Genomic DNA, 23,701 nt, shown 5'->3' on the forward strand with positions numbered 1-23,701 from the left:
TTCCACCTCTTACTAGCTGTGTGACTCTGAGAAAATCACTAACCCTCTCTGAGCTCCATTTCCTCTACCAAATGAGAATGGTACATTTGCTTTCCCTGCTGCTGCTATGAAGAGAAAAGAAAAGAATACAAGAAAGTCCCTTAGCACACGGCTTGGCTCTTCTTATTCAGGGCACAACTGTGTGAGGAAGGAGGACTTTCAGCTCTCCTAATCCCATGAATCCCTCCTCCCCAGCAGTCTCTGATAGGGATAGTTGCCTTTTCCCAATCTTATCAAAAATGCTTTGTGAAAGGGCAGCTTCAAGACCCCTCCCAATCTGTGCCAGCCCCAATCCCCCTTCTTGTACAGAGACTACAGCCCAGGGCTCCCAAGCTTCTAGGGAGTCAATGAGAAAGAGTCCAAGCTCCGCTCCAGGCCTGGCACGCAGTGGACACTCCATCCATGAGAATCTGGAACTCACCCATGCTGTAGCGCAGAGGCTCCCCCTCCACCCCCAAGGACACCAGGGCTGCAGGAGAGGGTGCTGGGCAGAGCATGGCCCCTGAGCCAGGTCTGTGGGAGCCCATGACGCCTGCTCAGCACTGCCCTGGGAAGCACCTGGGGTCCCTCGGTGGCCTCCGCTCTAGGCGCCTGCTGACAACCATGGTGCCTCCTTAGCCCCTCCCAAACCGCCCCTTTCTCCTTGTCACCAGCCCTGGAAGCTGAACTCCCAAGGGCAGAGCACTCAGTCCAGACCTCTAGGCCTAGAGGGAGCTTAAGGTTCTGAGGACAGCTGGAGGTCCTTCTCATGCAGGAGGACCACCTTGCCTCCACAGCTCCCAGAGAGCAGCCCTCCTTCCTCAGCCTGTCCCTGCCCTTTACAGAGGACCTGTCTGCCCTCAGACTGGGGGTTCTTTGAGGGCAGGAAAGAAGACTGTCCGTCTCAGTCTTCCTCACAGCCCAGCACACAGGGTGGAGGATCCTGGGGCACGCCCACCTTGGCCGTCCCTGCCAGCTTCCCAAAGTCCTGATACACTAGATCGTGATGGCCTTGTCACCTCCCTTGCAGTTGCCCACCCAGGCCCTGCCTCACCATTAAACTCAGGGCCTTCTCTCTGTCCCTCATCTGGCCCCTGGCTGCTCAGATGCCTCTACTCCAGCCCTGTCTGAAGGGACCCTCTCTGGGACTCCCTTCCCTGCTTGTTTAAAACCTGCCCATGCTACGTGTCTGCTGCTGCAGGGCTGCCAGACGACAGCCATTCAGATGAAGCCATTGAGGCCCACAGGGCTGGGGATTATGTGTTTCTCCCTCCGGATGCCAGATGCTTTTCTGGGGTTCCAAGGGACACGGAGCCTCCCCCACACTGGCTCCCTTCCTGCCCCTCGAATTGCACGAATGCCTGTGCCATCACTCATACTCAGGACTTGCTGAGCTCCAGGGTTTTGCTGTGGCCCAGGCCCCTGGTGCCAACACCTGCTCTTTGAGCACCCCAGAGAAGGGATTATAAAGTCTGGGGTGTCTGAGCCTAAGCGAGTTGGTGGGACCTGACCCAGGTGGCTCAGCAAGTCAGCAAGATGCCTTGGAATCTTGGGAGGATGAACGTGGGAGGCTCCCGGGACCCAGCTGGCCCTGTTCCTGGCCTCTCTCCGGTGTCTTTCAAACCATTCTCAGAAACCAGTTGGTCCTCGTCTTGGCCCAGTCCCTTCTCCTTTATCTCTGAGGCGAGGGCCGGGGGGCATGAGAGGAAACACCCACCCCCACAGCTCAGGCCAGATCCCTGCCAACGCCACCCAAGACACTCAGCCTGGGAGAGGGGCAGCTGGTCTGGCAGCAGTGACCCTCTGTGCTGGGTACCTATTGTTTTCTTTTTGTTTTTAAATTTCTGTTGTTGCTACAATGTTGTTGTGCAGCCAATAAAAGTGCACAAAAGCTGTATTGTTATTATTATTCTTCTCATTTTGATGACACTTCAGAGTCAGAGTAAATAACTCTGACTTCCTTAAGGCACAATTATTTGATGGTGGAGATCAAGAAAATGACATGTAATGTTTCAAGCCTCCAAAACAAACCTTTCTAGGCTGCTCCTGTCTGCCTGTCCCTTGCCCCAGTTAACCAGGCCAAAAATCCCGAGGCATTGCTTCTCTGGGGTTTCTCCTGTCCCTCGGCAACCCTGTGCTGGAGATCCGAGTTCCCAAGGCCTGGCCCCAGATGATGTCCTACCTGTCTATCTCTGGCCTCTCTTCTTCCCAACTTTCTTGAAGAAGAAATCTCCCCATCCCCCATTCCTTTCCATCACGCCTGGCCCTGATGGCAGCCATGAAGGAAGGGGCTTGGTGGGGTCCCTGGGAGCGTGGAGACCAGCAAGATCCCCAGCTGCTCCTTCCCGCAGTTCTGTGTGGTGGTCCCCCACACCACTTACCCCTCCAGCACATCCAGCACAGCGCAGTTTCCCGCCCTGCCCCACCCCGCAACCCCCAGCTGGCTTACCTGGAGCATCCCACTGGGCATTATTCACCGTCTCTGGCACTGAGAGCTCGAGACCATGGTTCAGGGACTCTTTGGAGAGTGGCTGCCTGTCAGTCAGTGAGCTGGGGTAGTGAGGGGACCAGGAAAAACATTCATTAGAACGTGGGGGACTGGCCTGGGCTCGGGGACTCTGGCCTGGCACACATCTCAGCACCCCCAGGGGGACACTGGCACCTCTGTCTCCTGCAAATGCTGGGGACATCCACAGAGGAGACCCCAGTGGGAGTCAAGGGACAAGACCTCAGTGGTTGTAGGGGCTGACCCTGCCCCCACCCAGCCTCCGAGGGCTCGGGAGAAAGGGAATTCAAGGCCTTCTGTGCTCTACTTCGTGGTGTGACCCTGGGCAAGTTCATGACTCTCTAGGGGTCTCAGCGTCCCCACCTGGATGAGGACGGGGCTGAGGTCCACACTGGAGGATTCTGAACACCACTCCTGGAGAGGGCAGACTTGGGGCGGGGGTTCCCCCACCTGTCACTCCGTGCACCCACCAGTCCCCAGCCATGCCCAGAAACTCTTGAGCGGAGCTGCAGGTACTCATAGGGCTCTCAGGGGTCCTATTCCGGCCCCCAGTGAGGGCCTCCCCTCTTTCATGTGCTTGTGGGTGCACCCCATGTCTGTTCACTCCATGAAGAAGACAGGCACGGGTCCAGGGAGACCTGAGGCCCAGGGATTTCTACCTTCACTCCTGACCCAGATCCCCCTCGCCTCCCAGGCTCGGTGACCCTGGCTAAAGGGTCTCTCCCCTTCTGGCCAGCCCGTGTTTCATGGGTTTCTGGGCTTCCATTATCCTTTCAGCCTGACTGCCTTTCAGCACCATTTTTCCTCAGGGTTCACCTGGCCAGACCTCAACCTCCTAGATGGCTGAGCAGCTGGATTTCAGTACATACTTCAGGACTGCAGCAGGATTATGCAACTCCAGAGACACATTTCACAATCAACAACTATGTAAACAGAATTTGCTGCAGTTGTGCAGCATGCAACCTCTGCAGCTGGTCATGGTGTCCCTGAGGGTAGGACCCTGGCTCCAGGGAGTCCTGTCTGTCAGTCAGGGTGGGGCTAGCCCCATCCCTGCCCAGTTCCCAGGAAGCCGGGCCAATTACCTGCTTCTCACATTCAGCCTTACTCCTTGTCGGCACTGCAGGTTCCGTACAAAACTAAGTTTGTGAACACACCTAGGCCCACCTGGCAGCCGTCTGTTTAAGAACCTGAGATAGGTTTTAAAGCGAAAGATATCAGAAGGTTATGAAGGGAGGGGGATGGGGAGAAGGGGGATGACTGGGGAACTGAGGTGGCGCCGTTCTTGGGAAATTTGTGAGTGAGGCCTGGGCCACAGGCCTGGAGCAGCCCTTCCATTGCTATGGAGACCCACTCCAGGGAGGTTGTGGAAAAACTGAAGAGATGGCAACGCGTGCTTCCGGGGCGAGGCCTCCTGTGCTGGGCAGACAGAGGCGGCTGAATGCTGCAGAACTTGTCCTACTGACTTCGGATCCTTGGTTACAGCTCTCTGGGATAGCCAGGTAGAAGCTGCCTCCACTTTGGGCTGCAACGTTACCAAATGGCCCCTGAGCTCTGGGTTCAGGCAGTGATGGCAAACGAGGGACACGTACAGGTTGATGTCCCTGCCCCATCTCGGCCTGTGTTCTCAGAAGACGGTGGACAGCAGGGTGGACAGCACCCCAGGTTAGAGTTAGCAGCTCTAATCAGCCTGAGATCACCAGCTGGGCGACCACCTCCTCATTAGTCAGGCAGGAGGCTGTCCTTGGCTGTAATGTCCCACCATCTGAACTGCTTCCTTACAAACAAACCTGTTTTTAAATCCTCCTAATCAAAAGGTACGGGCAGCACTTCTCCCCCCACAGAAAATTAGTGTAAACTGGTTGTGGTTTTAAAATAGCTACACAAAGACGAAATGAAAAGACAGCCACCAAAGGAAGCCAAGGGTCAAGCGTACTTATGGTGATTAGAACCTTCTGTTTATAGGGACGATGAGGCTGTTGGCAGCACCTTCTTGCTGCAGGTGGGTGCCTTTTCCTGGAGGGCCAGCACCCACTGCAATGTCAAATTTCTTGTTGCTCAGACACTGATATTGTCCAGCAACCATGGTCAATAAGAGGGTGGACCCTGGCCCTCTGCCAGTATCAGTTTAGCAAGAACACCGTCCTTATCCCTGTGGCTGGCCCAAGGCACTGATTCAACTCTCTATGCTCTATGCTTACAGAATTTGGGGTGCATGATTAAGAGAATGTCAAAACCTAATTTTCCAAATGAATTAAGCCTGATCTTTTCCTTACTAGGGGCTTTAAGAGGCAGTCCCTTTGAGGAGATGTCATCTGAAATAGAATGTGCTAAACCTCCAGTAACTTCCTGCTCACTCAGAGTTATAACCAGTAACAGGCTTTCCTGACCTGACTTGTCACACAGAAACAAGTGAAACTGCTTGGGCCATCTGCCTCTCCTCATTGTGAGTGCTGTCTCACACTCGTTGTTGTTCGTAATGGTCGTCTTTCAGTTTTTATTTTGTATGTATGTATTTATTTATATTTTGCAGACAGGGCCTTGCTCTGTTACCCAGGCTGGAGTGCAGGGGCACAATCACCACTCACTACAACCTAAAACTCCTAGGCTCAAGCAATCCTCTCATCTCAGCTTCCTGAGTAGCTGGGACTACAGGCCTACACCACAAAACCTGGCTAATTTTTGTATTTTTTGTAGAGACAGGGTCTTGCTATGTTGCCAGGCCTGGTCTCCAACTCCTGGGCTCAAGCGATCCTCCCACCTCGGCCTCCTAAAGTACTGGGATTATAGGCGCAAGCCACCAAGCTCGGCCATTTTTTGGTTTTTAATCCTCTCCTCTGTGACTAGCAGTCACTTCTTGCTACTTTCAGTGTGCTGGCTTCTAGCAATTCATCTCACTCCTACATCGCCATTTCTTTTTGTAGCAGAATAGAAAACAAAACAGCCAAGCTCGTTAGAACTGTAGGTTATGTTGGGGGACAAGTTCCACAATGGAACCTATCACGTTTTCCTTGAAGAAAAGAAGCTGAGGTTTGGGGAGCCGCCCCTACTCTGTCTTGACTCCTCAAAAGCATTTTGGGCCTTTCTCCTGATTCTTGCTGCTATTCCAGGAAGGACAGGTGGCCGTAAATGATCCTACAGGCGAGTTGATATTACTGTCATTGTGATCATCATGAGCATGCCGAAGGCGATTAACATTTTATTCCTGTCATTCTGGAAAATTATGCTCCTTCTGGAAGGCAATACTCCAGAGGTTGGCAGAAGTCACCTAACATGATTAATGACAATAACGGTGGGAGAATGGCCTGAGGAGGCTGACTGGCTTCTGTCTGCATTTTGAATTTCCAGGAGGAAGAAGAGCTTACAAGGTTGGCCCTCTTTCACCCGGACGAGAACAAGGATTCATTCTCTGACCTCAGCTCACATAAGCACACTTTAAGCTCATTGCCTTGCTCTCCTTTCACAGAAAACAAAAACACTTTATCAGCAGCTACCCAGCAGCATGGGAACAAGAAAACAAAGGGCGTGTTTGAGCAAATATGATGTAAGATGTGTGGGGGAGGTGCAGAGGAGCCTGGGAGCGTCTGCACTGCGCCTTTCTCTTAACCATCTCTTGGTGGATTGGTGTCTCCTTACTCCTTCTACCTTGCCAGAGGAGCTGATGGGAACCATTTGCACACAGAGCCTCCCAAGCCTCCTTCAACTCCTCCTGCAGGAAGCCCTCCTAGATTTCCCCAACACCCTCTCACCCCTATGGTCCTTGGATACTCAGGTTTGGGCTTTGATGGTCACACATGGCTTGAGAGCTGGGGCCACTTCTGATTCAGCTCTGTCCTCTGGCCATGAGTACTCACCGTTGGAGCTCAGTACATGTTGGTTGGACCTAAACCTTCTCAAGTTGTCACTATGTGTGTGACACATAAATTGAGGAGGACCCTCATTTCCCATGTGAACGCTTCATGGATGAGGATCTGTTTCCTATTTATTTCTGTTGCCCATTCTTCTCACTCAGCCTTCGGCAGCCAGGCCACTGTTGTGTATGAAGTAGGTGCTCAATGAATGCTTTCTTGAAACAGGATAGCATCAAAATTCACCAGTCTGTCTGCCTGCTTGGGCACAACTCACTTTACTAGCTATGTGGCTGAGTCACAGTTCCTCTCTGGCCCTCAGTTTTCTGCCCGTATCCTGTGGCTATTGCAAGGAGAAGGTGATATATAAGAAGTGCTTAGTACATAGTCAGCTCTCATCATTATTACGCATGAGCTTTCATGGATCTTTGGGGGCTCAAGAAGAAAAAGATAACTTGGCAAGATTGAGAGGGTGACCAACAGAATGAAAAAACTCTAAACCCAAGTCTGGGGGTCCAGGTTGCGTGCCAACTACTTTCCCTGGGAGTCTGGCTGAGGGGCGGGAGGCGGGGGAAGGTGGGCTCCTTGTTCCTTACGCGGTCCTCAGGATGGAGCTGGCAGACCTGAGCAGGAGCACCTCTGGCATGGTGCCTGGGGGGTGGCTGTAATCTGTGAGCTCGCCCAGGAGTGAGCCAGAACCTCAGAGAACGTGTCACGGAGTCCCCCCGGGAGAGCCACAGCAGCCCCAGAGAGGCCCGGCTCCACCGGACCGCCCTGCAACAGAGATACAGCGTGAGTCACCGCTGGCAGCCTGGCTGGGCGAGGGGACAGCTGCCCTTTTTCCTGGCTATGACTCATCTGCTCCTGGGGTGGGACCCCCTGCTGTAATTTATGGCCTCGTAAGCCCAAACACCCTCAGATTCAATGGAGAATGCCTCGCAGGAGGTGGCTGCCTTGGGGCTGTGGTCTCCATTCCCCACAGCCAACTGATGAGCAAATAAATAAAATCTCCAGGACTCCTGCTTTGCAGAGACTTCTGGCTACCATTCACCAGCCTCCCAGTCACTTCTGGTAGTTCCCACCTCTCTCTGCTCAGCGGGCAAAGCAGAACCGACTCCCCAATGGCTGGAGAATGTTCTCCATGGAAGGTGTTGCCTAACTAGTTCCCCATATCCTAAAAACCCCAAACAGGGAGAGCAGTGCCTCCTCCAAACCCCACAGTGCTAGTCACACAGGCCTGTGCACAGCCTGATGCTCCCAATAGCAACAATATAGTCTGCAATGGCGATTCACGCTAGCTTCCCCATCACCCTGCGTGGTGGACCCCACGCCCTCTGCTTCTCTTTAGTCTGCATGGACTGCCTTACCTCAAAGATCAGGCCTCTGGCAGCTCTCTCCTAATTCCCAATTCCCAGCCTGAAGACCCCCAGAGAGGACTCACGGTAGAGGGTGTGCCTGGGGGTCTGGCTGCCCCAGGGTGCTCACCTTCCTCCTTCTCGCACCTGGCAGGCACAGGGCTCAGCATCCCCTCTGCTCCCTCAGCTAAGGCATGCTGAGTATGGGAGCCAGCGGCTGTGGATGCCCCAGGTTCCGGGTGATGAGGCAGTGGGGTTGGGCATGAGTGGGGACCCGCCCCAGCCTGCCCTAGGGCTGCTGTCAAGGTGTGGCCCCAGATACCTCTGACCTATATGGCACGGGACCCAGCTGCCCACCTGTGTGGCTCTTACATAAGAAGGGCAGGCGGCAGGAGAAGGACCTGCCGTTGCGGGCAGGAGAGGCAGGTTTTTGGCCGTCATCCTTGGCAGAACCTCAGGAGACAGTTCCTGCCACTGGGTCCCCCAGGGCTGGGCAAGAAGCTCATCTTTTTGTTTGGTTTGGTTCTTTACTAAGCACATGTACTATGCTGAGCGTCTTGTGTTGGCTTCTCCCATTCTCTCCACGGCCCTGCAATGTAGGTTTTATTAGTAGTCGCATTTTCCAAAAGAGGTGATAGAACGTTAGACTTGCTCAGTGTTGCCCAGGCAGCAAAAGACAGAGCCAGCATTGTGAACAGGGGTCTCCACGGCCTGCTCTGAAGCCAGGATGCTACATACACAAGGTTTACCCAGTATGTGCATGTCATAAAACTTAGCCAGCCATCCCAGCTCCCCCCATTCCCACAGGAGAGCCCCTATTCCATGGTAACAAATATCCCTGCACCTTGCCCTGTGCCTTCTAATACCCCCTCCACCCTCTACCTCTTCCTTCACTACAGGGACTAGCCGGTCTGTGGCAGCAGCCAGCCCCCACCAGCATTTTCCTGCTTCCTGGAGTTTCCTGGGGGCTGTCCCTGGTGATCTGCCCACCTCTCAGCCCCCTCTCCCCCTTAGGGAGCTCACACACTCCCTCATCTTTAATTATTACCTGCAAGCTACAACTCCCAAATTCCAAACTGCCTCTGGCATGAGTGAGTGTTGGATGAGGTGAAAAAATGGAGGCAGCCCTAGCTAGTGTTAGGTGGAAATTTTAAGCCTTAATGATTATTATTATCTTTTGAGACAAAGTCTCACTCTGTTGCCCAGGCTGGAGTGCAGTGGCCCGATTTCGGCTTATTTCAAATTCCACCTCCCAGGTTTCAGTGATTCTCCTGCCTCAGCCTCCTGAGTAGCTGGGATTATAGGTGTGCACCACCATACTTGGCTAACTTTTGTATTTTTAGTAGAGATGGGGTTTTGGCCATGGTGGTTAGGCTGGTCTTGAACTCCTGACCTCAAGAAATCTGCCTGCCTCAGCTTCCCAAAGTGCTGGGATTACAGGAGTGAGTCACTGCGCCCAGCCTCCGCCCTAATTTTAAAGCCAAGGAGCAGGGCACAGAGGCAGCAATTGGGACAGGGGTTGTTCGAGGTCCTCCACCTAGTCAGATGGCAAACGACTGTCAGATTGCTACCCTAAACTGGTAGGTCAATGCCGGCACTCTAACTTCAAAAGAATTCCACCCTTCACCAAATTTCAATTACATCTTAGCAATTCTTGCCTATCGCCACTTCAGGACACCCTAACAGTTTGACTCGAGTACTGGTCCTGAGCCTCTGATGCATTAGGACCCCCTTTGAGAAGCTGCTGGGAGCCCCCCATAGACTCCCATCAATGTACTTTGCACCCCAATGCTCTCTTGCTGTTTTTTGTTCTCACAGGACTTCGGAAGCCCATGCTATATTAATGACCCCAATCCTAGTGAATCCCAGAAAGGAATTCAGACCTCTCCTTTGTCCTGAAGAGCTAAAGATGAACTTGTTTCTCTTCTCCTCCTCCCTCTCTTCTGGTGAGGGCTGAGTCATGATGTTAATGAATGGAATTGTCACTGATACTTGACATTGGTAGAGAATGACAATAGAAATGTCCTCAAATGTCCTTCAAGGCTAGCTCTGGATGCACAGTGTCCAAATTGATGAGGTCTGAAAACCTCAACAGTGGCCAGGCACGGTGGCTCATGCCTGTAATCCCAACACTTTGGGAGGCCGAGGCGGGTAGATCACCTGAGGTCAAGAGTTCAAGACCAGCCTGGCCAACGTGGTGAAACCCTGTCTCTACTAAAAATGCAAAATTAGCTGGGCGTGGTGGTGCATGCCTGTAATCCCAGCTACTTGGGAGGCTGAGGCAGGAGAATTGCTTGAACCTGGGAGGCAGAGGTTCCAGTGGGCCGAGATTGTGCCATTGCACTCCAGCCTGGGCAACAAGAGCAAAATTTCGAAAAAGAAAGAAAAGAAAAGAGAAGAGAAGGGAAGGGAAGGGAAAAGAAAAAGAAGGAAGGAAGGAAGGAAGGAAGGAAAAGAAAAGAAAAGAAAAGAAAAGAAAGAAAGAAAGAAAGAAGGAAGGAAGGAAGGAAGGAAGGAAGGAAGGAAGGAAGGGAAGGAAGGAAGGAAGGAAGGAAGGAAGGAAGGAAGAAAGAGAAGGAAGGAAGGAAGGAAGAAAGAGAAGGAAGGAAGGATGGAAGGAAGGAAACCTCAACAATTATAATGCCAGCAAATGGCTCATTCCAAGATCAGGAAGGCTTGGGAAATGTGTAATCTACCCTTTTGTCTCCTTACAAAACCCACCAGCCGACCTGCTGTGGTAGAGCCGCCTATGACACTCTTCAGAGCTCGCCTCCTCTGGGAGGGACCTCAGCCCTCATGCTTCTTCCTGGAGCTGCCCTGGCTGATCTCCTTCCAAGGCACTCAGCATTTAGAAACTGGGTATTACTTTTTTAAAAAACATAATAGCCTGTCATGAAATAAAAATATGAATTAAGTCCTTATTCCCAAAGTTGGAATTGATTTCTCCCTGCCCCAGTGACTGCCAGTTCCCTGAGGATCCTCCTTCCTTCTGTGAGTATTGATTTAGCACCTCCCCTGTGCCAGATGTTGCATGGGACAAGGAGGTAAAGTGACAAAAATGGACACGGTCCCTGCCTCGAAGATTTAGAGATGATGGGATCGATTAACAAAGATGCGTTCTTTGCAGGGTTGCTGGGCCCAAGCTTGGGGAGGGGGTATAATGATGTTAAAGGAAGAAAGCTGGCAAGGAGTAAAGGTCTGATTATTTCATGGGAGACAGTATGCGAGGCTAGTACAGGGGAGAGGAGTCAAGGCCAAGGTGATAGACGTGGGCTGTAGACCATCCCCAGTCTTGGTTTTGCAGCTCACATGGGTGGGGTTTTGGGCTGAGCAGAGATCTGCTAGGGACCTATAATCTTTCAGAAAGGGTGAGGGCAGGGGCAGTTTAAGACATATCCCCCTAGAATCCACTAGAAAGAACATTTTTGGAGCAGGTACCCTGGAGCCCTTGACTGACTGAAGCCCCCAGCCCAAGACCCCAATGGAAGTGTGTTTGCTGAGAGGCCTCAGCCCCCAAGGCTCATCTCAGCTCCACTTTAGCTCCTGCCTGGGTGGGTGGGGCAGCCCAGCCAGCTCACTTCTTACCCAACTGGCAGTGCTCATAGTGTCCAACTCTGTCATGCCAAATCCCACAGCCTGCTGTCTACAAATAAATGTGTCAGACATCAAGTTCCACTCCAAAGCCCCAAAGGAGTTGGCAAGCAGCCTGGCTGTACCCAAGACAAAGTTCTCTGGGCACCAGAACATCTGGCTTCTAGCCCAGGCTTGTTTCAGTTTTGTGACCTTGGGCAAGTCCCTGGTTCATTCTGGGACTCTGTTTCCTCAGATGTCACAGAAAAAGGGCCTTCTCATTTTCTGTCTGTGACTGGTCATCTAGGGCTCTGGGCTGGAATTCTGCTACATCAGGTAGGGACAAGGCTGCAAAGTTGGGTGCTGCCAGGCCCCCAGGCCCAAGGGTGCAGAAGAAAACCAGACACGAATAATCACAGTACTAGCTAGTAACTAACACATACCCAGCACTGCGTGTCAGACAATGTTTTATGCACCTTACACATGCAATCTTCGTAACAGCCCAATGAGGTACTATCACCACACTCACTTGACGGATGAGGAAGCTGAGATACAGAGAAATTATGGAAACTGCCAAGGTCCTTTGGTTAGCAGAGTCACAATATATACTTGGGCAAGTGGGTTCCAGAGTTTATGCTCCTAACAAGCCAGCCATACCCAATAGTCTCAGGCCTGTTGGGTGACTGGGGTGGAGCAGGATAGGGACAAAGAACAGGGAGGTACAGAGAGTGAGGCACTTCAGGGTCCTCTAAACCCCTGCATCCAACCACTCATCATCAGACGCTTTTGGAAATTTTTTTTTTTTTTTTTTGAGATGGAGTCTTCACTCTGTCACCCAGGCTGGAGTGCAGCGGCGCGATCTCGGCTCACTGCAACCACCGCCTCCCGGGTTCAAGCGATTCTCCTGCCTCAGCCCCCCGAGTAGCTGAGATTACAGGCATGCGCCACCACACCCGGCTAATTTTTGTATTTTTAGTAGAGACGGGGTTTCACCATGTTGGTCAGGCTGGTCTTGTACTCCTGACCTTGTGATCCACCCGTCTCGGCCTCCCAAAGTGCTGGGATTACAGGCGTGAGCCACCGCACCTGGCCTGGAAAATGTTTTATATAAACAATGTGCATATATTAAATCATAATCCAGGTATTTTCATATGTCGTATTGATGACAGACACAGAGAATGGCCAGTTGGTGGTTTTGGTCAGCACAGGAAGGGCAGTGTGATGCTCAAAGCTGACATAATTTCAGCCCAAAGCAAAGGCTACTAGAAAATCACCATCTCCCCATTGCTTGCCATTTTTATTCTAAGTACCACAAGCGTGACTTTAGGTACTCCCCTCCTAGGAGGGCCTTACTTAACCCATCTGTAAAATGGGGGAAGGGTGGATGGGATAGCCTGTAAGTCCCAGCTCTCATGATAGGTAATTCTCTACCTTTCTTCCAGGGAGATGAGAAGAAGAAAGAACACTGCCTATTCCTCAGACTCCAGAGGAACTTTATGGGGGTGGGGGTGAGGGTAAGGGTGAAGCTGGGGTGAGGCTTCTGCCAGTGGGGGCATTGTGGGGGCATTGTGCTCTGCAGTGGGCTGGTTCTGGCTCACAGACTTGGTCCCTGCCATGGAGGAGCCCAGGGTTTGAGGAGGAAGATAAAGAAACACACAGCCTGTACACGTGAAAGGCAGCTCTGAATGTGGCAGGCAAAGGGGTCAGGCAGTGGGGACACAGAGCAGAAGGAGCCTAGCCTTTTAAGGGAATATTATTTCACTTTTTAAAAAGTGAGAACATTTGCTGAGCACTTAGTATGTGCCAGGCACTGTTCCAATTGCTTTACACAAATTAATTCATTTGATTATCTCCTATCAAGTGGGTACTGAATTATAATCCCTATTTTATGGGGAAATGGAAGCATAGAGAGATGAAGTAACTTGCTAAAGGTTATACAGATAGTAATGGGGATGGTTGAGTTTCAAATCGAGGCAATCTGACTTCAGATTGCATCTCCCTTTTTTTTTGAGACGGAGTATCGCTCTCCTTTTTTTTTTTTTTTTTTCACGGAGTATCGCTGTGTTGCCTAGGCTGGAGTACAGTGGCGCGATCTTGGCTCACTGCAACCTCTGCCTCCCGGGTTCAAGAAATTCTCCTGCCTCAGCCTCCCGAATAGCTGGGATCACAGGCGCCCACCACCATGCCCAGCTAATTTTTCTATTTTTATTAGAGACAGGGTTTCACCACGTTGTCCAGGCTGGTCTCAAACTCCTGACCTCAGGTGATCTGCCCACCTCAGCCTCCCAAAGTGCTGTGATTACAGGCATGAGCCACTGCACCCAGCTGCATCTTCTTAACCACTACTATATGCACTGCCTGAATTTAGGTGAAGCTCTATGAGGTCCTTGGCACCTCTCCATACAGCTCAGCAACATAGGATTTCCTAGGAAGCAATCGACTGGAATTGCTTAGAACAGTGGCTAAGATACTTGGTTATTGTGCATGTATTTTTACTTGGTTATTGTGCACGGTGGTGCACACCTGTGATTCCAGCTACTTGGGAGGCTAAGGCAGGAGAATCGCTTGAACCTGGGAGGGGAGGTTGCAGTGAGCCGAGATTGTGCCACTGCATTCCAGCCTGGGTGACAGAGTAAGGCTTTGCCTCAAAAAAAAAAAAAAAAGGGAACTTGAAGACAAAATAGTAGAAATTATTCAATCCAAAGGGTAGAGAGAAGAACTATTTTTAACTTGAGCAGCACAAAACATTGTTGAATGAAATTAAGGAAGATCTAAATAAGTGGAAAGACATCTCATGATCGAGAGACTTAATATTGTTAAGATGGTAATGCTCTCCAAATTTATCCACAGGTCAACACAATTTTAATCAAAATCTTAGCTGGCTTCTTTGCAGAAATTGACAAGCTAGTCCTAAAATTTGTATAAAAATTCAAGAGACCTGGCCAGGCACGGTGGCTAATGCCTGTAATCCTAGCACTTTGGGAGGCCGAGGCAGGTGGATCACGAGGTCAGGAGATCGAGACCATCCTGGCTAACACGGTGAAACCCCGTCTCTACTAAAAATACAAAAAATTGGCCGGGCATGGTGGCGGGCACCTGTAGTCTCAGCTACTCAGAAGGCTGAGGCGGGAGAATGGTGTGAACCTGGGAGGCGGAGCTTGCAGTGAGCTGAGATCACACCACTGCACTCCAGAATCTGGGCAACAGAGTGAGACTCCGTCTCAAAAAACAAACAAACAAACAAAAAATTCAAGAGACCTAAAATAGTCAAAACATTCTTGAAAAAGAACAAAGTTGAAGGATTTGCACTTCCTGATTTCAAAACATATTGAAAACCTACAGTAATTAAGACAATGAGGTACTGGCATAAGGACAGATATATAGGTGAATGAAATAGAATTAAGAATTCAGCAATCAACTCACATTTAAAGTGAACAGATTTTCAAGAAGGCTACCACGACAATCCAATGGGAAAATATTTGTCTTTTCAACAAATAATGCTGGGACACATGCCAAAAATAAATAAAGTTAGATTCTTTCCTCATACCACACACAAAATTAACTCAAATGTATAAAAGATCTAAATGTAAACGCTAGAACTGTAAAAATATTAAAAGAAAATATGAAGAAATCTTTGTGACCTTGTGTTAGGCAAGTTTTTTAAGATAAGGTTAAAAAGTGCACAAACAATAACAAATAAATTGGACTTAATCAAAATTAAAACCTGATGTGCTTCAAGGGACATCATCAAGAAAGTGAAAAATTAACCCACAGAATGGGAGAAAACATTTGCAAATCATACATGTGATAAGGAAATTATATCTAGAATATATAAGGAACCCTTACAACTCAATAAGAAGACGACAAATAATCCAATTAAAACTGAGCAAAGGATTTGAATAGACATTTCTCCAAAGAAGATATGCAAATGGACAACAAGCACATTAAAAAATGCCTGGCATCATCAGCCACCAGGAAATGCAAATCAAAGTCACAATTAGATAGCACTTCATGCCTGGTAGGATGGCTATAAATAAGAAAATAAGAACGGTGTTGGCAAGGATGTGGAGAAATAAGAAACCGCCTATACTGCTGGTGGGAATGCAGATACTTTGGAATACCATCTGGCAGTTCCTCGAAAGGTTGTACATAGAGTTACCATATGATGCAGCAATTCCACTCCTTCATATATACCCAGGAGAAATGAAAACAGATGTTCACACAAAGACTTGTACATAAATGTTCACAGCAGCACTTTTCATAATAGCCTAAATATTAAAACAACCCTGAAGGGGGCCCTGCCCCTCCACACCTGTGGGTATTTCTCATCAGGAGGGACGAGAGACTGAGAAAAGAAATAAGACACAGAGACAAAGATATAGAGAAAGAACAGTGGGCCCAGGGGACCGGTACACTCAGCATGTAAGGACCTGCACCAGCGCCGGTCTCTGAGTTCCCTCAGTATTGATTACTATTTTCACTATCTCGGCAAGGGGAGTGCGGCAGAACGGGGTGAACAGGGTGATGGTGGAGAGAAGATCAGCAAGAAAACATGCGAGTAACAGAATCTGCATCATAAATAAGTTCAAGGGAAGGTACTGTGCCCAGACGTGCACGTAGGCTAGATTTATGTTTCTCTTTACCCAAACATCTCAGTGTAGCAAAGAGTAACAGAGCAGTATTGCTGCCAGCATATCTCACCTCCAGCCACAGGGCAGTTTTCTCCTATCTCAGAATAGGATGAACAGTCAGCTTTACACGAGACATTCCATTCCCAGGGACATGCGGGAAACAGAGGCCTCAACTGCAAAGAGGCCTTCCTCTTTTACTAATCCTCCTCAGTACAGACCACTTACAGGTGTTGGGCTGGGGGACAGTTAGGTCTTTCCCTTCCCATGAGGCCATATCTTAGGCTGTCTCAGTGGGGGGAAACCTTGGACAATACCCAAGCTTTCTTGGACAGAGGTCCCTGCGGCTTTCCGCAGTGCATCGTGTCCCTGGTTAATAGAGAATGGAGAATGGCGATGACTTTTACCAAGCATACTGCCTGCAAACATATTGTTAACGAGGCACATCCTACACAGCCCTAAATCCCTTAAACCTTGATTCAATAAAGCACATGTTTCTGTGAGCACAGGGTTGGGGCTAAAGTTACAGATTAACAGCATCTCAAAGCAGAAACAATTTTTCTTTGTACAGATCAAAATGGAGTTTCTTATGTCTTCCTTTTCTACATAGACACAGTAACAATCTGATCTCTCTTTCTTTTCCCCACACAACCCAAATATCCCTCAACTGAGGAATGGGTAAACAAAATGTGGTATGTCCACATAATGGAAAATTATTTGGCCATAAAAAGAATGAAGTACTGATACGTGCTACAACAAGGATGAATATTGAAAACGTTATGGTAAGAGAAAGAAGCCAGTCACAGTAGATCATATATTGTATTAGTCCACTTAAATGAAATGTCCAGAATAAGCAAATCTATAGAGACAAACAGTAGTAGATTTGTGGTTTCTTAGGGCTAGGGGGATTGAGGAGAAATGGGAAGTGACTACTAATGGGTATAGGCTTCCTTTTTAAGATAATGAAAATATTCTAAAATTAAGGTTGTAAGGCTGGATGCAGTGGCTCATGCCTGTAATTCCAGCACTTTGGGAGGCTGAAGTGGGAGGATCACTTGAGTGCAGGAGTTAAAGACCAGCTGGGCAACATAGTGAAACTTTGTCTCTACAAATAATAAAAAAATTAGCCAGACATGGTGGCAGGCGCCTGTGGTCACAGCTACTTCAGAGGCTGAGGCAGGAAGATCACTTGAGCCCAGCCAGTGAGCAAGGTTTATGCTATTTCACTCCAGCCTGGGTGACCGAGCGAGATCCTGTCTCAAAATAATAATTAAAAAAAGATAATTTTAAAAGCAACCAAAGCAGACATGAGGTGGGATGGGGTGGGAGGACACATTACATAAAAGGAAACTGATAGAAATGATGACTCATTTTTCATAAGAAACAATGAAGACCAAAAGATATTGTAACAGTATATTTTAAAGTACTAAAATAAGTAAATGATCAAGCCAGAATTCTTTTCCAGTAAATATATCCCTGAAAAATAAGGTGAAAGAATGACATTTTTATTTAAATAGAAGATGGGAGGATTTGTCACCAGGAAACTGCTGAAGTGGCTTGAAATCTTACCTGCAAATTCTTTAACACTTGCCCCATCAATAGGTAGAATCTAATTTCCCTCTCTTAGAATCTGGGCTGGCCTTATGACTGGCTTCTAACACAATATATGGGAAGTAACCTATATGGCTTCTAAGGCTAAGTCATAAAAAGCAATGCAATTGCCACCTGACTCTCTCAGGGCACATGCTTTTTGGATCCCTGACCCACCATGTCAGAAGTCTGGCTATCTTGAACGCATGATGTTGGAGAGCATGTGAAGAAGCCACACAGAAATAGAGGTGCTGAACAATGAGAGCACATGGACATAGGGAGGAGAACAACACACACTGGGGCCTGTTGGGGGGTGGGGTGGGGGGAGAAACAACATCAGGAAAAATAGCTAATGCATGCTGGGCTTAATACCTACGTGATGAGTTGATAGGTACAGCAAACCACCACGGCACACATTTACCTATGTAACAAACCTGCACATCCTGCACATGTACCACAAAACCAAAAATTAAAATAAATTAAAAAAATAGAGACACGAAGGGCCCAGCTATTCTAAATCCCAGCTTAATGAGTCTTCCTATTTCAGGCACCAGATGTGATAAAGAAGACTTTGAAAAGTCCCTAGCCTCAGCCACCAGCTGCCACATCACAGACACTCAAATAGCTTATGGAGAGGCCCATTGGTAAAGAACTAAGGTCTCTGGCCAACAGCCAGTAAGGTAAGTTGAAAATGTCCCTCAAAAGTTATCTACATAGTGTTACCATGTGACCCAGCAAATTGAAAGCTGTTAAAATTAGCTTATATGGCAAAAACTTGGAAGAGATTTGAAGATGTAATTAAATGAAGGATCTTGAGACTGAAAGATTATCTTGTATTATCCAGTTGGGCTCTAAATTCAATCACATGTATTCTTACAAGTGGGAGCAGAGAGAGATTTGACATGCACAGAAGAGAAACAATGTGACCACAGAGGCAGAGATGGGAGTGATGCAACTACAAGACAAGGGTGGAATGCTGGAGTACCAGGAGCTGGAAGAGGCCGGGAACAGATTCTGTCCTAGAGCCTCTGGAGGAAGAGCAGTCCTCCTGACACCTTGACTTTAGCCCACTGAAACCAATTTTGACCTTCTGTCTTCCAGAACTGGGGAAGAATAAATATGTGTTGTCTTAAGCCACCAAGTTTGTGGTAATTGTTATAGTGCAATGGAAAACTCACACATCCGGTGAGAAACAGGCTCGTTAACAACTTCATGAGTGAGGTTGAAAGCAGGTCTTCCCACTCCAGATGGCTGTTACCCTGGCTGACATCTGGACTGAAACATCATGACAGAGCCTGAGCCAGAACCACTCAGCTAAGTTGCTCCTGAATAACTGACCAATGGAAACCATGAGCAACAATAAGTGACTGTTATTAACTTAATGCACTACATTTTTGAATGATTTGTTAAGCAGCAATAGATAACTAGAACACCTTCACTACAAAAAATGCTATAGAAATTTATTCAAGCTGAGCCGGGCACGGTGGCTCACGCCTGTAATCCCAGCACTTTGGGAGGCCAAGGTGGGCGGATCACAAGATCAGGAGATCGAGGCCATCCTGGCTAACACGGTGAAACCCCGTCTCTACTAAAAATACAAAAAAAAAATTAGCTGGGCGTGGTGGCAGATGCCTGTAGTCCCAGCTACTCAGGAGGCCGAGGCAGGAGAATGGCATGAACCCAGGAGGCAGAGGTTGCAGTGAGCCAAGATCGCGCCACTGCACTCCAGCCTGGGTGACAGAGCGAGACTCCATCTCAAAAAAAAAAAAAAAAAAAAAGAAATTTATTCAGGCTAAAGACACTTGTCCCTGATGGAAACGTGAATCCACAAAAAGGAATGGAGACCACTGTAAATGCTAAATATATTGGGAAGAAAATAAGGATCTCCACTCTTATTATCTCTACTCAACATTACATTTGGAGATCCTAAAAGATGCAATAAGGCAAGAATTAAAAGGGAAAATGACTGGAAAGGAAGAAGTAAAACTTTTTATTAATAGATACCAAAATTTTGAACATAAAAGTCTTAGGGGATCTACAAAAAAAGTGTTGGAATTAATAAATAAATTTAGTAAGGTTGCAGGATAGATGGTCAATATTAAAAAATCAATTATATTTATACTAACAGCAACTGACTAGAAAATTAAATTTAAAATACAGTTTTAGCTAGGCACGGTGGCTCACACCTGTAATCCCAGCACTTTGGGAGGCCAAGGCAGGTGGATCACCTGAGGTCAGGAGTTTCAGACCAACCTGGCCAACATGGTGAAACCCCGTCTCTACTAAAATTACAAAAAATTAGCCAGGCATGTTGGTGGGCACCTGTAATTTCAGCTGCTTGGGAGGCTGAGGCAGGAGAATTGCTTGAACCTGGGAGGCAAAGGTTGCAGTGAGCCGAGATCACGGCATTGCACTACAACCTGAGCAACAAGAGTGAAACTCTGTTTCAAAAAATAAATAAATAAAAATAAATTAAAAAATAAAATAAATTACAGTTTTCATAGCAACAAAAACAAAATTTCTAGAAATGTTTAAGAAAAAATGTGTAAGATACCTACACTGAAAGGTATAAAACATGGTTGAAACAAATCAAAGACCTAAATTAATGGAAATGCATACCATATTCATGGATCAGATGATTCACCCAATTTGAAATATAGAGTCAATTTATTCCCAGTCAAATTTCAAACAGTCTTTTTTTTAATAAACTGACAAGATAATTCTACATTTTACATAGAAGTACAAAGGATCTAGTATATTAGGAATCTATTATTATGTAATAAATATCCCAAAATGTAGTGGCTTAAAAAAAACAAACACTATCTCACAATTTCTATGGGTTAGGAATCTAGGCATGGGCTAGCTCTGGCTCAAAGTGTCTCATAGGGTTACTGTCAAACTGTCAACCAGGGCTGCAGTCTTCATATGAAGGCTCAGTGGAGGAGAATGAGCTTCCAAAAGCTGACTCATGTGATTGTTGGCAGGATTCAGTTCTTTGTAGGTTGTTGTCAATTCCTCCCTGAATGTTGGCTAGAGGTGTCCCTCAGGTCCTTACCACATGGGTCTGTCTTAGTGTGAGCAAGAAAGAAAATGAAAGAGAGCAATCAAAATGAAAGACACAGTATTTTTGTAGTCTAATCTCTGAAGTGAAATCCCATCACTTTTTGTAATTATACACTTTTAGTTATTTTAAAATGTACAATTAAATTGTTATTGACTACAGGGTTATTTTTATGGTCATAATAAAACTTATAAAGAAATAAAAAAAAGAAATCCCATCACTTTTGGGATCATTCTATGTTAGAAATGAATCACTAGATCCAGCCCACGTTCTAGGGTAGATGATTACACAAGAATCCAAAAGGCAAGAATATCAGAGGGCAAGAATCACTGAGCAATATCTTAGAGGCTGCGTACTGCACCTAGCATAGACAAAACAATCTTGTAGGGGGAAACAATTCATGAAGTTAGAGGACCAACACTACCTGATTTCAAGATTTAGTATAAGGCTGTAGTAGTGGGCCAGGTGCAGTGGCTCCAGCCTGTTCATCCCAGCACTTTGGAAGGACAAGGTGGGAAGATCGCTTCAGGCCAGGAGTTCAAGGCCAGCCTGGGCAATGTAGCAAGACCCCATCTCTACAAAAAAAAAAAAAAAAAAAAACTTTTAAAAAGCTATAGAATGAAGACAGTGTGATATTATATAAAGAGAAATAATTGCTCAATGGAAGAAAATGAAGAAATAGGCTGACACAAATGTGGTAAATTTTTGATAAAGGAGCCAAGCAATTTAATGTGGGAAATAGTAGAACACATAGAAAAAAATATATATATATATATGACCTTGAAATAGCAAAGATTTCTTAGAGAGGGCACAATAGCACTAACCATAGAAGAAAAAAACTAGGTAAATTGGGCTTTATTAAATAAAAAAAAATTTGCTCATCAAAAGACACACCATTGGCCGAGGGTGGTGGCTCACACCTGTAACCCCAGCACTCTGGCAGGCCGAGGAGGGTGGATCACTTGAGGTCAGGAATTCAAGACCAGACTGGGCAACATGGTGAAACCTGGTCTCTACTAAAAATACAAAACTTAGCTGGGCATGGGGCCGCACACCTGTAGTCCCAGCTACTCGAAGGCTGAGCCACAAGAACTGCTTGAACCCGGGAGGCAGAGGCTGCAGTGAGCCGATATCACACCACTGCACTCCAGCCTGGGTGACAGAGCGAGACCCTGTCTCAAAAAAAAATAAAATAAAATAATAAAAAAGACACACAATTAATAAAATGAAGATAAGCCACAAACTGGGAAAAAATATTTCCAATACATATATCTGACAAAATATAACCAGAATATATAAAGAATGCCTACAAATCAATAATAAAAGGATTAAGGACCCAATTACAAAATGAGCTAAAGATTTGAAAAGATAATTTACAAAAGAAGACATGGAAATAACCAATAAGCACATGAAAATATGCTCAATATCACTGATCATCAGGGAAATTTAAATTAAAACCACAGCAAGATATCACTATTCACCCACTAGAATGAAACTAAAAAGAGTAACAATACCCAGTGTTGACAAAGATGTGGAAACTTCCGGCAGCTTCTTTAAGCACACACCTATTTTCTGATCCAGTAATTCTATTCCTAGGGATTTACCCAAGAAAATGAGAACATATGTCCACAAAAACACCTCATACAAGAATTTCAAAGCAGCTTTATTTATAAAATCCTCAAACTGGAAACAACTCAAATGCCCATCAATAGATTAATGGATTAAAAAAAATTGTAGTATAGCCATACCATGGAATTCTACTTAAACGTACAAATGAACTACCGAGACACTTGGCAATACTGATCAATCTCACAAACATTTCGATGAGTGCAAGGAACCAGACAAGTAGCATTCTGTGTGATCCCAAGCACGCCATCCTCAAGAACAGCTGGAACATTGGCTGTTCAGAACAGTGGTTACTTATGGGAAAGTGAGGATGGAGATTGATTAATTGACTAATCTCTTGCCTTAGCCTCCTGAGTAGCTGGGACTATAGATGCACACACCTCCACACCCAGCTGACATCTAAATTCTTATTTTACAGCTGCTCGGGGCCAGAGTCTGAGCTAGGCCCTAGATGTCCTTCACATGGTCACAACCTTTACAGTTTCTAAAGCACCTTCCCAGCCCTGTTCTAAAGTGTTCCTCACAGGCTCCTTTGCAAGGAGCCAGAATTGTCTGGGTAGGAGGCCAGAGCTGGGATCCAGGAGTCTCTCATAGGACCCAGTGTGAGATAGGATTTTTTTCTACCACCACTGGCCCTAGACGAAACTGTGCTTTTGCAGGAATGAAGAGGTAAGTAGTGAGTTCCCCTTCCCTGGAGGTAATCAAGTCAGAGTAGATTGATAATATGCGAATGTTGTAATACAGTGGGTTGGACTTAGTGACCTAAAAAACCTGCTTGCCTGGTACTCTGCCATTCAGGGGCTTGCCTAGAGACAGTGGGTTAGCTTTGGGCCCAGATCCTGTCTTCAGGTCAGTTTGAGCTCTGCTGCCCCTGTCTAAAATCTCTGCAGCTCCTGCAAGGACCGCAGCTGGCTTGGGCTGACTTGCATCCGGAAGTTATCCAGATCCGTACTCAGAAGTCTAGGACCAGGGTTGGTTTGCCCTAGAGACTCACGCTTTCCACGGATGTGCCTGACCCTTTGATCTTGGGCTCTTGACACCAGCACCTTGATTTCCTGTGGCTTTTACATGATAGTCCCAAATCTGCCCTGTTCCCACTGGCTTTTAGTTTCTTGAACACTACAAGCTCCGTCCCACCTCAGGGCCTTTGCACATGCTGTGCTCATTTCCTAGAAAGTTCTTCCCCTAGCCAACTCCTACTCCTGTTTCAGGTCTCAGTTTAAATGTTGCTTTACCAGGAGAGCCTGCACCAACCCTCAAGACCAAGTCAGATCTTCGTTATATTCTATTTTTTTTAAATTATCGACATTTAAAAAAAGTTATTGTGGTAAAATACATATAACATAAAATTTTCCATTTGAAAAATTTGTAAGTGTATAATTCAGTGGCATTGATTATATTCCCTCTATTTTTTGTATTCCTTCATGGCACCTGTCACAATTACAGTTTAATTGTGTAATTATTTGTTAATGTCTGTCTTTCCTGTGAGCATGCAAACTCCT

The 23,701-nt window shown here is 47.1% G+C and overlaps 1 protein-coding gene across 8 annotated transcripts in view; it reads right to left on the bottom strand.

Annotated features, from left to right (window-relative positions):
* Window positions 1-23,701, bottom strand: part of ACSBG1 (acyl-CoA synthetase bubblegum family member 1) — a 62,063-nt gene that overhangs the window by 32,580 nt on the left and 5,782 nt on the right. For 2 of the 8 annotated variants that reach the window (XM_054450851.1, XM_054450850.2), the window contains exon 2: window positions 2,468-2,568. In XM_054450851.1, the coding sequence (XP_054306826.1) occupies window positions 2,468-2,568 (101 nt within the window). Of the gene's footprint in view, window positions 1-2,467; window positions 2,569-3,606; window positions 3,712-6,375; window positions 6,395-6,965; window positions 7,144-7,810; window positions 7,830-7,854; window positions 7,953-20,997; window positions 21,149-23,701 lie in introns of those variants that run through there. The other 6 variants (XM_054450848.1, XM_054450855.1, XM_054450849.2 and 3 more) reach the window with 6 other exon arrangements.

This window comes from Pongo pygmaeus, chromosome 16 (genome assembly GCF_028885625.2).
Source record: "Pongo pygmaeus isolate AG05252 chromosome 16, NHGRI_mPonPyg2-v2.0_pri, whole genome shotgun sequence".
In the NCBI taxonomy this organism is placed as follows: domain Eukaryota; kingdom Metazoa; phylum Chordata; class Mammalia; order Primates; family Hominidae; genus Pongo; species Pongo pygmaeus.